At 42.2% G+C, this 14,454-nt stretch overlaps 1 protein-coding gene across 2 annotated transcripts in view; it reads right to left on the bottom strand.

Moving 5' to 3' along the window:
- rasal1 (RAS protein activator like 1) overlaps nt 1–14,454 on the bottom strand; it is a 72,493-nt gene that overhangs the window by 17,655 nt on the left and 40,384 nt on the right. The window contains exons 15-18 of one of the 2 annotated variants that reach the window (XM_080739432.1): nt 9,360–9,504; nt 4,430–4,602; nt 2,531–2,653; nt 826–963 (exon numbers count right to left, since the gene is read on the bottom strand). In XM_080739432.1, the coding sequence (XP_080595558.1) occupies nt 826–963; nt 2,531–2,653; nt 4,430–4,602; nt 9,360–9,504 (579 nt within the window). The remainder of the gene's footprint in view (nt 1–825; nt 964–2,530; nt 2,654–4,429; nt 4,603–9,359; nt 9,505–14,454) is intronic. The other variant, XM_080739433.1, reaches the window with a different exon arrangement.

The raw sequence follows: 14,454 nt of genomic DNA, 5'->3' as shown, positions 1-14,454 counted from the left end.
GAAAAGAATTGCCTTGTCCAAACTCTCTTGAACATGAATGCAGCATCTTATGTTGAAAGAATTGCCCTCTCTGTGTAGAAATACATGCCGTAAACCACATCTCCAGTGTTCACTTAATTATGCTTAGTTCAGTGTGGTATCGAGTACCGACGCGTATTGAGTACAACGCGCCGCGCTGCGACGTGTTGTGAGCTTGGAGGTCTGCTATTTGCAATAAGTTCACCAAAAGGCCCTTTTAGAAATTTCAGCCCCTGCCTCTCTAAAATGTTCTGCACGTCCCTGACGGTGTGTATATACTAGTAAGACTCCCTAATCGGGAGATAAGCGACCGTCAGGTCACAGTATACACAAAGAGGCCTGTAAGTGGCATTGGTTCCACTCACAAGTTTGTACGACAAACGGTTGATGAGTAAAGACAAATAAAGTTTGGGCCAATCAGAGGAGGGGGCGGGGCTAAGTTAAACCAATTAAGTTGAAGGACTGTTAATGAAGTTAATTGACACCACCCACGAGTGTGTACGACAAACAGTTAATGAGTAAAGCCAAATAAAGTTTGGGCCAATCAGAGGAGGGGGCGGGGCTAAGTTAAACCAATTAAGTTGAAGGACTGTTAATGAAGTTAATTGACACCACCCACGAGTGTGTACGACAAACAGTTAATGAGTAAAGCCAAATAAAGTGTGGGCCAATCAGAGGAGGGGGTGGGGCTAAGTTAAACCAATTAAGGTGAAGGAGTCTTAATCAAGTCAATTGACACCACCCACAAGTTTGTACGACAAACGGGTGATGAGTAAAGCCAAATAAAGTTTGTATATGGAAGGCTACCTTGCATTGGATGTACATGGTGTGCAGCTGCCCGTCGTTGTCCAGGGTGACGACCTGCATCACGTTCTGCTGCTGAAAGGCGTTCTCATCCACCCTCTCCACCGCGCACACGCACTGAATGGGCATGGAGGAGCGCACCTGCAACCATTCAAGACACACGCACGCACGCACACACACACACACACACACACACACACCGCATTACCAATCAGTGGGTCAAGAGAACACTGTAAACACTGAGCAATAACACAGCAGATTTCGAGTGCATTAGCAGGTTTAAAGACGAAGTTTGGACAATTTTTGTTTACTATGTGCCCAGGGCAAATCAATGGAGCGGCTATAACGATGTGCAATGATTTTGCAAAAGCATAGGTTTGAGGAACAATCTATGAGTTAAAACCCATTATGGCCAGGAAGACATTTTTGTGCTTTTACCCCTTAGGCCGGGAACACTTTTTTAAATGGGTTAAATGAACACTGAGGATTCTAGTGTGCAGATAGAGAGGGAGAGGAGGCATGGTTGGTTATTGATAGCCGCGTGGCAGAATAAGGCTACTTTAAAGTGTAAATCAGCCACTTCCACAGGGGGCCCCGCCTCACTGAGGATGGAGGATCTGACCAGGATATTGTCTGCCGTCTGATTTGCAATGTTAGTAGGAATATCCACGGCCTTCAATGAAGCTAGCCTTTATGCCAGTCACACAAAGGAAGGACAGGCTCATAGAGAGAAGGATGGGCCCAGGACTGGATTAGGCCTAGAATTATTGAATGCTTTAACCAGTGAAAAATAGCAGATATACAAGCTCACAGCGCGGCACCGAGTGCCGCGCTGCGAGCTTGTAGATCTGCTATTTTTGAAAAAGTCGTGAAAATGAGTGCAAATCTTTGAACATATGTATTTTCAAAGCGAACGTTTGTAACTCAAATTTTGCTTCTGGGGAGTCCCTGGAACGAAATATTTTGAGATGGGGGTCCGTGGCCAAATAAATATCATTTTGGGGGTCCTTCACATGAAAAGGTTTGAGAACCACTGACATAGTAGTCTCTCAAGACTAACTGAGCTCCATTTAAGTGAAAAGGACCTTTTGACGATGGCTGGTCAGATTGCTGACACAGAAACATAGGGTTTTCAAAAAGTCTTAGAAGGATTCAAAAGACACTTATAGAATCGGGTAAAAATTCTAATTTTCACGTTTTTTCAAAAATAGCAGATCTACAAGCTCGCTGTGAGCTTGTATATCTGCTATTTGTGCCAGTGTGCCCCTGGGCACTGAAGCTCCAAGGGCTCCCTGAGTGCGCACAAAATGTTTTGTCCGCATTTGTAGGCATATAGGATAAATAGATAGATAGATACCTTTATTATCCCAAGGGGGAAAATCAGTCGCCCCGAGGCAGCACAGCAGTATAAGTCCTATATAACATTTGCAGCTGCAGTTGACACAGCACGGCCCGGCTGAATCAGTTGACTTGACTTTAATGAAATATTGTACATTGTATAGTTGGCTTTATAGGCTTAACACACAATCAGCACTTTCCAGCAGCATTCTCAACAATAAAACACTACATTTTGACTCCTTTTTTGTTTTCAGGGGGTGGTGGACATCATTTATTTCATTCGGATTAAATAACAACAAAATGGGGGATTTTTCATTTCTTTTTCTAACCACCATTTTATTTTTTATTTGTATTATTTTTTATTTTTTACCATCGTGGAGGGCCCCCCAATGCCCAGGGGCCCCTGGGCACGTGCCCAAAGTGCCAATATGGTAGATCCGGGCCTGGATTGGCCATGCAACCACATGGTAATATCTTCTCCCCTAATGATGTTCTTTCAAGGAGGGAAACAAATAAATGTAAACAAATTAATTAGACTGTGTTAAGGATCATTACAATGTTTCCTTGCAATGGCTAGATGATGACTCAAAATCTATTTGAAGAGTCTCCCCCCAAGACAGCCGACACGCACACACACACATATGCAAGAACGCACACTCACACGCATGCACACACACACACACACACACACGCACACGCGCACGCACACACACACACACACACACACACACACACACACACAGACACACACACACACACACACACACACACACACACACACACACACACACACACAGTCTCACACACACGCGCACACACACCAGCCAGTACATAATCATAATCACATATTACTCAGTAATAATGGATGACTCATCTTTTGTTTGCGTGTCCATCTTGAGTTTACATAACAGACAGTCAAGTCATTTTATTTTTAAGAAATAACTTTGTGATGGCCAGGGATACCTGAAGACACTGGCCACTATTTGACCAGCCGAATTTGTTTACCAAAACTAGGCCAAAAGAATCAAGTCCTAAATGTTGGGTTGGATGGAGAAACTCACCAGCAGTGTGACAACTGGTTGTAGCTACGTGTGTTATGTACGTAACTACTGGGTGTCATATCGTCGTTGTCGGGTAGAAACCTCGTATCTCCAAGTTTCAAATTTGTCTGTTCTTTCGCAAAGTAAAGCCCTGCTTCATCATACAAGGCCGTCGCACAAAAGTAGTGCAAAACGAACGGTTTTGGACATACAAGGTTTTCACCCGACAACGACGATATATTCTGATTACCATGACTTGGTGCTAATCTGCATAATCACTAGAGGGCGAGCCAAGGCATCTGAGTTGTGTTACAGACCAGCGGTGACCGCTCACATGGCGGGGTACTGAAAGTGAGTGACAGGTGTGTCACTGGTTATTGGGATTGATTGATTGATTGATTGATTGAAAAATTTATTAGAAGGTTGCATATGAAAACGTACAGTTTCATGTCATGACTCACTAGTACAAGGTCAACTAAAAGGAGATCCTAGTAAGCTTTTTGGCTTATTTACACAGGAACCACTTTATGTATCTCATATAACATTGAAAGACAGATGGATAGAACACAGTACTTTGCATTGGATATCATCAGTAACAAAAGCATTCAGAAAGAAGAAAAAAGGAAAATAAGATAAAAAAGAAAAGGGAGATATTTACAGTGGAAAAGGGGAGGTACGTAAGTATGGGCTTAGACCGGGGGTCAGCAACCCGCAGCTCTAGAGCCGCATGCGGCTCTTTCATTTATTCCCTACCACAGGGGTCTTCAACAGGGGGTCCGGGACCCCTAGGGGGTCCTCAGAGTTACTACAGGGGAACCTCCAAATCTTGTATTTTTTTCCTTCCTTTTTTCCTCCTTTATATGAACTACCTGAACCCAAGCGTCCATATTCAGAGAACTTTAGCCAAAAATAGCCGATCTACAATGTAGATCGGCTATTTTTGGCAAAGAGGGGAAAAAGAGCAGACTAAGTACAGAGTGAAAGCTCAAGTTTTTTAAGTATTGACGGTTCAAGTGGTTAAATATCTGAAAACACAAATTGACATGAATCCAAAATACACTGATGATTGTGCTGTCAAAAGATGAAACTATATGGAATCTATGAAAATGTTGTGGGGGTCCCTGCTTCATCCCTCTCTCTCTCAACTAAAGGGTCCTTGGCCTAAAGACGTTGACGAACAGCGCCCCTACCACAAGACAGTTCTCAACAGCTTAGAACGGTGGTCTTACCTGCCAGTCAGGGGTCTTTGCGTAGGACAGAGTCTCGCTGGTCAGCCAGAAGTAGCGCTTCTTAAAGGCGAAGCGGCACAGGAGCTGGGAGCCCTCTGCCTTGTGTTTGTGGAGGTAGCCTTCCTTCACCGTGACTGAAGGCAGGAACACAGCTCTCTGAGGAACTTCAGACACTGCGGCAGAGACATGCATGCAGAATTAACTCTGGCGTCATAATTGATGCTTTTTTCATAAAAATTAAAGTGAAAATTGCAGATCTACATAGGGCTGTTACATAATCGTCTAATCGCAATTATTTGACATAGTCGTGATTATTTTTCATAATCATCCCAAATAATCGTGTTCCATGTTGAAAAATGTTCTTATATTAAAAAGAAAAAGTCAAAAATAGGGGAAATAGGAGATCTACAAGCTCACAACGCGTCGCATCGCGACACGTTGTAAGCTTGTAGATCGGCTATTTCCACAATCAATGTTCTTTTTCAAGTATAAAGGTGTAAAATAGAGTAATTTCTTTGTATATTTAGGTTATGTGTCATATCTACCATGTGCAACTTCAAAGCCTAAAAGCCAAAAAGAAATGTAATTGTCAACGACAAATACACAATTAAATCATTAATCGCAATTATTTGAGAGACAATTAATCGTCATGTAAAGTGCCATAATCGTGACAGCCCTAGTTAACCAATTAACTCTGGCGTAATAATTGATGCTTTTTTTTATAAAAATGAAAGTGAAAATTGCAGATCTACAAGCTCACAATGCATCACATCGCAATGCGTTGGGACATTTTTTGTATTATAAACTGTTGATTATAACTGGTTGGAATAACATGTTCCTTCCACGCGCTATACGTCCAACTGGGGAAACTCCCCCAGGTCAGGTGAAAAGAAGCAACTTGGACTCATCATGCATAGAAGGAAGCATGAGGTCAGTCCGTTGTCTCCCCAGGCGCGGCAGAGGGAGTGTAGCGCACATTAGATAATTGACACCAGGTGAAAAATGGGTTACAAAATCGTTGCTGATTATCCTTCCACAGCTGCGATAATTTGATTCAATATGCTGTGATATCAATCATTATCTAATAGTAAGTGTGACCTTTTGAAAATGGTGTACAAATACATACAGTATATAATCTTAGTGCCACAATCATATGATCTCATACAATTTATCAATGTAGACACAAGATGGAGCTGTAACAGTGGCTAACATGAGAATAAACAAACAGCATACTGACTGTTGCACTGTTAAATTGCAACGCATGGATTTCATTACTTTTATCATTCAAGTCACCATTCCTCATCAGATCACAGACACCTTTGAAGACCCAGAATAACAAACAACCCACTCCTGCGTGACAAATCCACCAGAAGAGCATTAAATGTCAAACTGGCCTTTCAGGGAGAACCGTGGGTGTCATGGCACAAGGAGAGACTGGAACAGGGCCGGATCTAAATGCCCTGTCTGCCCCACCAAACATGATGGCATACACAAATCTAAAATTTCAAAAATATTAAACTATTTGAAATGTTATGCTTATGCTACAACTAGGTAGATGGATAGATAAACTGATAAGATATTAGAGAGAGAGAGAGAGAGAGAGAGAGAGAGAGAGAGAGAGAGAGAGAGAGAGAGAGAGAGAGAGATACTGTAGGTGTAAGACCTGTTGTTTGTATTGTGTGTTATAGGTAAAGTGTGCCAAAATGCTTAGTTTTCTATGCATTTCGGTTGTTTTTTCTTTCCGCCCACACCGCTTTGCGGCATGGGCAGGAGGTGACCCCCCTATCATTTCTTCCTGCCCCACCTAGTGCTAAAGGCTAGATCCGGCCCTGGACTGGAACATGATATTCCAGACTGAGAGCTGAGATGATTCAAACAATAGACTCACTGACACATGACAGTGAGAAAGGAACAGGACAACTGCTCTGGCGCGTACATGCAGAAACGACTGCTCGCTCCGACGCCCTGCCAGCCCTGGGACGATATGAACATTTCATGTCACGATTATTGTGACCAACGAAAATGCGACAATCAAAATATACACAACATCCTGGGGCGGATCATTTGCCAAAAAAATTGCAGATCTACAAGCTTGCGTTGCGACGCGTTGTGAGCTTGTAGATCGGCTATTTTTTTGGGTAGAGATTTGGTAGAGAGTGCAAAAAAACACTTTATCAAGTATGTTATTTACAGGTCCGTTTTCTTTTTTTTTTTCAATTATGGAGGGTTTAAGTGGTACTGAATATGCAGCTCGGCAAATAAAAGGTGAATTGACGGAGGACAATTTCACGTTAAATTTGAATCTCCACGATACGATCATTGTGAGTGTTATTTATCACGATAAACGATATTAACGATTATTGTCCCATCCCTAGAAACCACCTTTTCACCCTGCCTCCACTTGTTGGTTATTAATATTTCACCACTGGGCTACTGTTCCACTATATTCCACTGATGACAGGAGTGACAGTGTAATCATGCTAACACCTGCCGGCTATTATACACTGACAGGTGGTGAGCGAGGCCGAGGCTATAAGCTCTATGGCAGTGACCTCTGAACTTTACGGTCGGCGTTCAGTCTGGTGATGTACAGTATGAGCTGGCTGTAGCTCAGTGGGTCGACTCAGTAGGGTAGCCGGCAGAGGTGGGAAATGTACTTTTCAACCTATCTTCATATAAAAGGTCTATAGGTTTATTATGTTCATAATAAAATAGCACAATTTGAGGACCAATTATATGAAGATAGGTTGAAGAGTGGTGAATTCGTCCTTTAAGTAATCATACTTAGTTACTTTACACCACTTGTATCCGGTTCCATCCCCAGTTTGCCTAGCATTCATGTTGAAGTGTCCATGAGCAAGGCACCAACCCCCCTTAGCTTTATTGTGTTTTCCTCCTCGGTGAATATGTCGTAAAGTGCTCTTTTTTTTTAACGTCACCAAATAAAACCAATCAATCACCCACATCAGCTGGGTGAAGCTTTTAAAAATAAGGGGACAAAAAAGAGAAAAAAATAAATAAATCCATTCGTCCTAGACAATTTGCCCTCTTGGCCCCCAAACTGTGGAAAAAACTCCCTGCTGCGCTCAGAACAACAGACTAGCTTCCGCCGTGGCCTGAAGACTCACCTCTTCAGACTCCACCTAAGCCCATAGCACTTACCGTAGCACCCGCCTACCCCCAATGACCATACATGAAAGCTAGATAGCATTTTTTTAAGCGGTGAAGGCCGCTTCCAAAGAAGTGGCTTTGTGTGTCCCGTTCATGTCCATATATGGTCATTTCAGTCCAGAATGAACAGGTTTTATCTGTCCCGTACGTCCAGAATATGTGTGTATCGTCCGTCCCGGTCTGATGATTGGATGATTAAAAATGTCCAATGAGACCATACTTTGAGGATTGGTCAAGCTTCACATGACAATTTGGCCCTCCAGATAAAATCATTAATTCATTAAGAATTGGAAGAACTAGAAGCTCGGCCGCCCGAACCCTGGCCAACTCGGGAACAATGTATATAGGGTATGAATGCCCCGCCCTTTAATGCAAACCCCATTATACCTGTTGTCATAGGATCTGTTTTGACCATCTGTTTGCGTGTGTCCATTTATGCCCATATATGGGGATATCTATCTGTCTACGTCCATTTTATGTCCATATATGGAGATCTCTGTAGGACCCGTTTTGACCATCTGTTTGCCTGTGTCCATTTATGCCCATACATGGAGTTATCTGTCTGTCTGCGTCCATTTTATGCCCATATATGGAGATCTCTGTAGGACCTGTATTGACCATCTGTTTGCCTGTGTCCATTTATGCTCATATATGGAGATATCTGTATCTGTCTGTCTGCATCCATTTCATGCCCATATATGGAGATCTCTGTATCTGTTTGTCTGTGTCCCTTTATGCCCATTATGGAGATCTCTGTATCTGTCTGTGCCTCCGACTGTGTTGCAGACACAGTGCTGGTTCCCCCTTTAATGCAAACCCCATTATACCTGTTGTCATAGGACCCGTTTTGACCATCTGTTTGCCTGTGTCCATTTATGCCCATATATGGAGATATCTGTATCTGTCTTTTTGCGTCCATTTTATGCCCATATATGGAGATCTTTGACCATCTGTTTGCCTGTGTCCATTTATGCTCATATATGGAGATATCCGTATCTGTCTGTTTGCATCTATTTTATGCCCATGGCGGGGAACGCGCGTGCCTAATTTGAAATAGGGAATGAATGCCCCACTCTATGCAAACCCCATTATACCTGTTGTCATAAGAGCCGTTTTGACCATATGTTTGCCTGTGTCCATTTTTTGTTGACTCATGTGGTGTACGTGATCTCAGAGCCTTTTATGAAGTGATGTCACAATGAGGCAGCGCTTGCGCCGATTTCCTCCGGAACAGCCTGATGTCAACAATCAGCTCCGCATAAGGAGATTCCGAACGTTTTGCGCCAGTTTCGGAAAAAAACGCGAGTCGGGTCGGGTCGAGGCCTGGCACTGCACTCCGCGCGGCGGCGGGGAACGCGCGTGCCGAATCTGAAGCCGGTGGGACGAACGGTTCTCGAGATACGCGGATTACAAACAGACAGACACGCAGACAGACAGAGATTTGTCGCATTTATAGATAGATGTATAGATCACAGAGTTCATAGCTCTAGAACACATAGAATAAAAGTTCACCGCTTCACTTCGAACCGAGGTTTGATTTTCAGGTTTTTATCTGACCTTTAGCTTTTTTACTGACTAGGTGCTTGGTCTACCTACGTTATTTTTGTCTAGATTGATATTTCTATGCATTTGATTTATTGATGTTGTTGTATTGATGTATTATTACCTTGCTTATTGTAAATCGCTATGGATTGTAAATTGTAAAGCATTTTTCAGAGAATTCTCCCTTTCCCCTTTCCTTTCCATCCATGTGTCTTACCACTGTTGTGATCCACGTCGATGAGCTTGTCCAGAAAGTCTTTGACTTTGGCCACGCTGCAGAGGATGATGGGGTGGAGGGGTGCCATCCACTGTTCCTTCCCATGACCCAGCTGCAGGCCCAGGTTCCCCACACTCTGTAACGCCTGCCAACCACAAAGGAACAACCGCTTATCACTAGGGCTGTCACAATTATTACATAATCGTCTAAATCGTGATTATTTGACATAATCGTGATTATTTTTCATAATGGTCATAATCGTTTCCATGTCAAAAATAGTGGAAATAGCAGATCTACAAGCTCACAACGTGTCGCATCGCGACGCGTTGTGAGCTTGTAGATCGGCTATTTCCACTATCAATGTTCTTTTTTAAGTATAAAGTTGTCAAATATGTCAGTAATTTCTTTGTATATTTAGGTTATGTGTCATATCTGCCATGTGTAACTTCAAAGCCTATAAGCCAAACAGAAATGTAATTATCAACGACAAAAACACAATTAAATCGTTAATCGCCAATTATTTGAGTGACAATTAATCGTCATGTAAAATGTCATATCGTGACAGCCCTACTTATAACACATAACACTCACATCTTCGACACATAAACTCTCCGTTTGCAGCAGTGGGAATAGATATCGGAGGCGACGCAGCGGTGGAAAAAGTACTCACATTTTGTACTTAAAAGTATGAAAGTATTGGCATCAAAAAGTACTTAATGTACCAAAAATAAAAGTACAAAAATTTTTGAAAATAGCTGATCTACAAGCTCACAACGCGTCGCGATGCGACGCGTTGTGAGCGGGGGTCTCCTGCGCTTCAGCCATTCCCCAAATGGAGGATGGTGCTCTCAGAAAGGGTACAACACTAGTAACCAGGCCTAGAATTTCGTCTTTTTAGGGGCAAGGCCACTTGGCCTTTGGTATTGTACATTTTTTGAGGGCACAAAGGCCAAATGCTAGGGCAGGAAGGCCATCAAATAAAACAGTTTAGTCCATTGAAATAATGAATTGAATTGAATTGAATTTAAGGGTTAAACTTACTACATTGGTTTAAAGATGAGGTCTTTTCCTTTTTTTACTATTTTGAAAAACATTTTTGAATATTTCAAATAGCTGATCTCACAACATGCCGATGTACAGGGGTCATCACCATGTCCGCTTGTGATGGACATTTTGATAAATATTTTATTTTTGTCACAGACATACAAAATAACTGTCCAATAATTTTACAAAAGAACATATATACAGTATCATATTTGGCAAAATGGTTGAAATTTCAGTTCCTTAGTTTATTTCTTTTTCTCAGTTCTCTGTCTGCTGGAAATGTCTCGTCAAATGATGTGTGGTTTGTCCACAAGTTCTCTTTCTTCACCATCTTGCTGATGAGACAAATACTTGACAGAGCTCCATCCAGTTCCATGTATGATACACAAATACGTAAGGCTTCACTTCCTTCTAGTAGTCAAATGATTTGTGGTTTGTCAGAAAGAGTCTTTCCAAGTTCCCTTTCTTCACTATCACGGCATCGTTTTTGCAATTCATTGACCCATCAACAAATATTGTTTTATTCTTTTGTCTTTTGCCAAACTCATTCTACTGATCTCGTCTCATAAATTGTGGTTGAAAGATAGTAGTAGTAGTAGTAGTAGTAGTAGTAGTAGCAGCTTAATAAACAGGTAACAGTCCAGTAAAATTGATATGCTGCCAGGGTCAATCCTGTGTTGACCCATCAACAAATATTGTTTTTGAAATATTGTGGTTGAAAGATAGTAGTAGTAGTAGTAGTAGTAGTAGTAGTAGCAGCTTAATAAACAGGTAACAGTCCAGTAAAATTGATATGCTGCCAGGGTCAATCCTGTGTTGACCCATCAACAAATATTGTTTTATTCTTTTGTCTTTTGCCAAACTCATTCTACTGATCTCGTCTCATAAATTGTGGTTGAAAGATAGTAGTAGTAGTAGTAGTAGTAGTAGTAGTAGCAGCTTAATAAACAGGTAACAGTCCAGTAAAATTGATATGCTGCCAGGGTCAATCCTGTGTTAATTTACATGGTGAACAAGTATTATATGATGATGAGAAAGACAGTGCATAAGTGGTGTGATGTAAGGTATACCAGTGGAACAAGTATTAGCAAACATTATTTATCATTTAACATATTAATCATCCTGACACTTATCATCATCCAAAATAATTAAAACAAATGCTTTATTATTATTATTATTATTATTATTATTATTGAATATTTAGGATAGATTATGTACACATGATAACCAAAATACTAAATGTGCCACAGACATGGACAAGTCTTGCCACAGATACATTTGTCCGTGTACAGACATGTTGATGACGCCTGCCGATGTAGATCGGCTATTTGAAGTATTTTAAAATGTTTTCCAAAATATAAAAAAAAATCACACCAGTGTGAAGTGGAGCTGTGTGTGTGTGTGTGTGTGTGTGTGTGTGTGTGTGTGTGTGTGTGTGTGTGTGTGTGTGTGTGGATCATGTGTACCGATTTTTGTGACATTTGAAGAAAATATGTAGGAAAAGGAGCAAAAAGTGTGTTTTGGAGAAAATTCAAGATGGCGGAAAATCTATCATGGCGCAAATGGGCGTGGCCTATATGGGGAGATGCGTCATGACCCAAGGAATCCAGGGAAAAAATATTTTTAATTTTCCGACCTACGGTTCAAGAGTTACAGGCCAAAACGTAAAGTGGGGTGTTATGGCGCCACCATGCGGCCAAATGACACAATTATTTTTTTATTTAATCCTTGAAATCATTATGAACCTCCTCTCCAAGTCTTGAAACTCTAGCCCCTATGGTTTGCGAGAGACAAATAATTGAATGTGAGTTTTTGCGATTCCCATTATAAGTCAATGGGGAAAATTAATTCACTAATAAATTAATATCAATTAAACTATAGAACCTTTCTCTTAGAAAAGTAATAGCCCATGATTCCCGAGTAAGCCGGTCGATTTGACATATGGCGCGAGTGTGTGGTGGCAAAACTGTGGGACTAGTGGCGTGCCGAAGTTTAGGAAGTTCAGGCTACATACACACACACAGACACACACACAGACACACCCACACGGCCACGTATAGGGAGCCTGTGCTTCACACAGCTCCAAAAAGGCAAAGAAGTTTATAGGGATAGGGCGGGGGTCAGCAACCCGTGGCTCTAGAGCCACATGCGGCTCTTTAGCGCCACCCTAGTGGCTCCCTGGAGCTTTTTCAAAAATGGAAAAAATGTGTTTTAACGATTTTTTTTATCGTCACTGTCGGGCAGAAACCTTGTATCTCCAAGTTTCAAATTTGTATGTTTTTTTTTGCAAAGTAAAGCCCTGCTTCATCATACAAGACTGACGCACAAAAGCGGTGCGAGGCGTTGTGTGCTTGTAGATCGGCTGTTTTCACTAGTTTAGTTCATTTTTTAAATGATATATACAAAACGAAGTTTTGGACATACAAGGTTTCTACCCGACAACGACGATATACTGTATAAGGCTTTTATAATTTTTTGCGGCTCCAGATAGATTTGGTCCAATATGGCTCTTTCAACATTTTGGGTTGCCGACCCCTGGGATAGGGGTACAGGTAGCTGGAGTAAGGCCACTGTGGCCTCAGGTCATGCCATTGGTTTGAGGGGCACAAGGCCAAACTGAGGGGCAACAACGGCCATGGCCTTCATGGCCTCCCTGAAATTCCTGCCCTGCTAGTAACAACAGTTCTCTGGGCCACGTCTTTTTGACAAAACCCAAAGAAGATACTGGAGCACACGATTCAATTCAGTGCTTTAATAAGGTGCAAAAAAACAAAGGACAAGCTTTTCGAGTCGACACACCACTTCTTCTTCAGAGTAAAACAGTCCATCTCAATAGCTGTCTGTCTCTGGTCCCTGATTAAAGCATTGAAGTGAATCGAGTGCTCCAGTATCTTCTTTAGGATAATTTGCTAATAAGTAAGTAGCCCATAGAGCTGTTATTACCAGTAAGACTCCCTAATCGGGAGATAAGCGACCGTAGGTCACTTATCTCCGCAAATAGGGCAAAAATGTGTTTTGCCAAAATCTTCCTGATCCATGTTGATGACATGAGTGTAGACATACTGTGTAGTGATTTTCGTGTTTTTAGGGCAAAATCTGTAGGAGCAGTGTCCAAAAATGTGTTTTTAAAAATCGGCCTGGAGGTGGCGCTATATGGGAGAGATTCATGTTGATGGGATGAGTGTAGACATACTGTGTACCGATTTGCGTGATTTTAGGGCAAAAATTGTAGGAGCAGTGTCCAAAAATGTGTTTTGCAAGAATCGGCCTCATGGTGGCGCTAGAAGAGGGGCATGTGAGAAATGAGGGGTGGGGTCTCCGCGTTGCCTTGACGGACGAATAGGTACCGGCCCCGGCTCTCCCGGACACTCCTAGCCCGAGTTACGGCATTTTATGTGAGCTGCAGTGGAGGGGGTCCTCCACTGGGGGCGCCACCACTTTTGCATCCGTTCTGGAGCACCAGGAGTCGGTGGTCCCCGGGAATTCCCCGTGAGTAGCCCCGTTGGGGTGGTCATTTGGTCATTTTTGCACATTTGGTCATTTTTTACATCTGGGGGTCCCCCAGGGACCTGGGGGTCCCTGGAGCTCCGGGGGTCCTTGGAGGTTGTAGTTTGGCAGGTAAGGAGTGTGTGTGCAAAATTTGGCATGGATCGGGGCAACGGTTGCGGAGATATGAGCAGGGCAAGAGTGTGACGTGTGAGGTGTGACAGACAGACTGACAGACAGACTGACACTTTGTGCAGGGTTTGATAGTAAATGTGACCTACGGTCGCAACTAACTAACAATAGAGTAATGAAGTCATAACGTCACTCACTCATCCCCCGGTTTGCAGAAGTAATTTCTCTATGGAGAATAACATTGAGTCATCTTAAAATCGTCTCATATAAGCACTGTGGTCCAAAAATAAACAAACAGTCTCTGCGATATTGTTGGGGAGGTGGCTCTGTATCGTTTATGTTAGTCAGTCACTCATATTTGATATAGTCTGTTTCTAGTGAAAATTTAACTAATTCGGTGACAGTAACATTATTATTTTCTCACCATCAGTTG

Source organism: Nannobrachium achirus (assembly GCF_963921795.1).
Source record: "Nannobrachium achirus genome assembly, chromosome: 12".
Classification (NCBI taxonomy): Eukaryota; Metazoa; Chordata; class Actinopteri; order Myctophiformes; family Myctophidae; genus Nannobrachium; species Nannobrachium achirus.
Note: the sequence above shows the minus strand (reverse complement) of the source record. Positions and strands in the feature narration are given on the sequence as shown.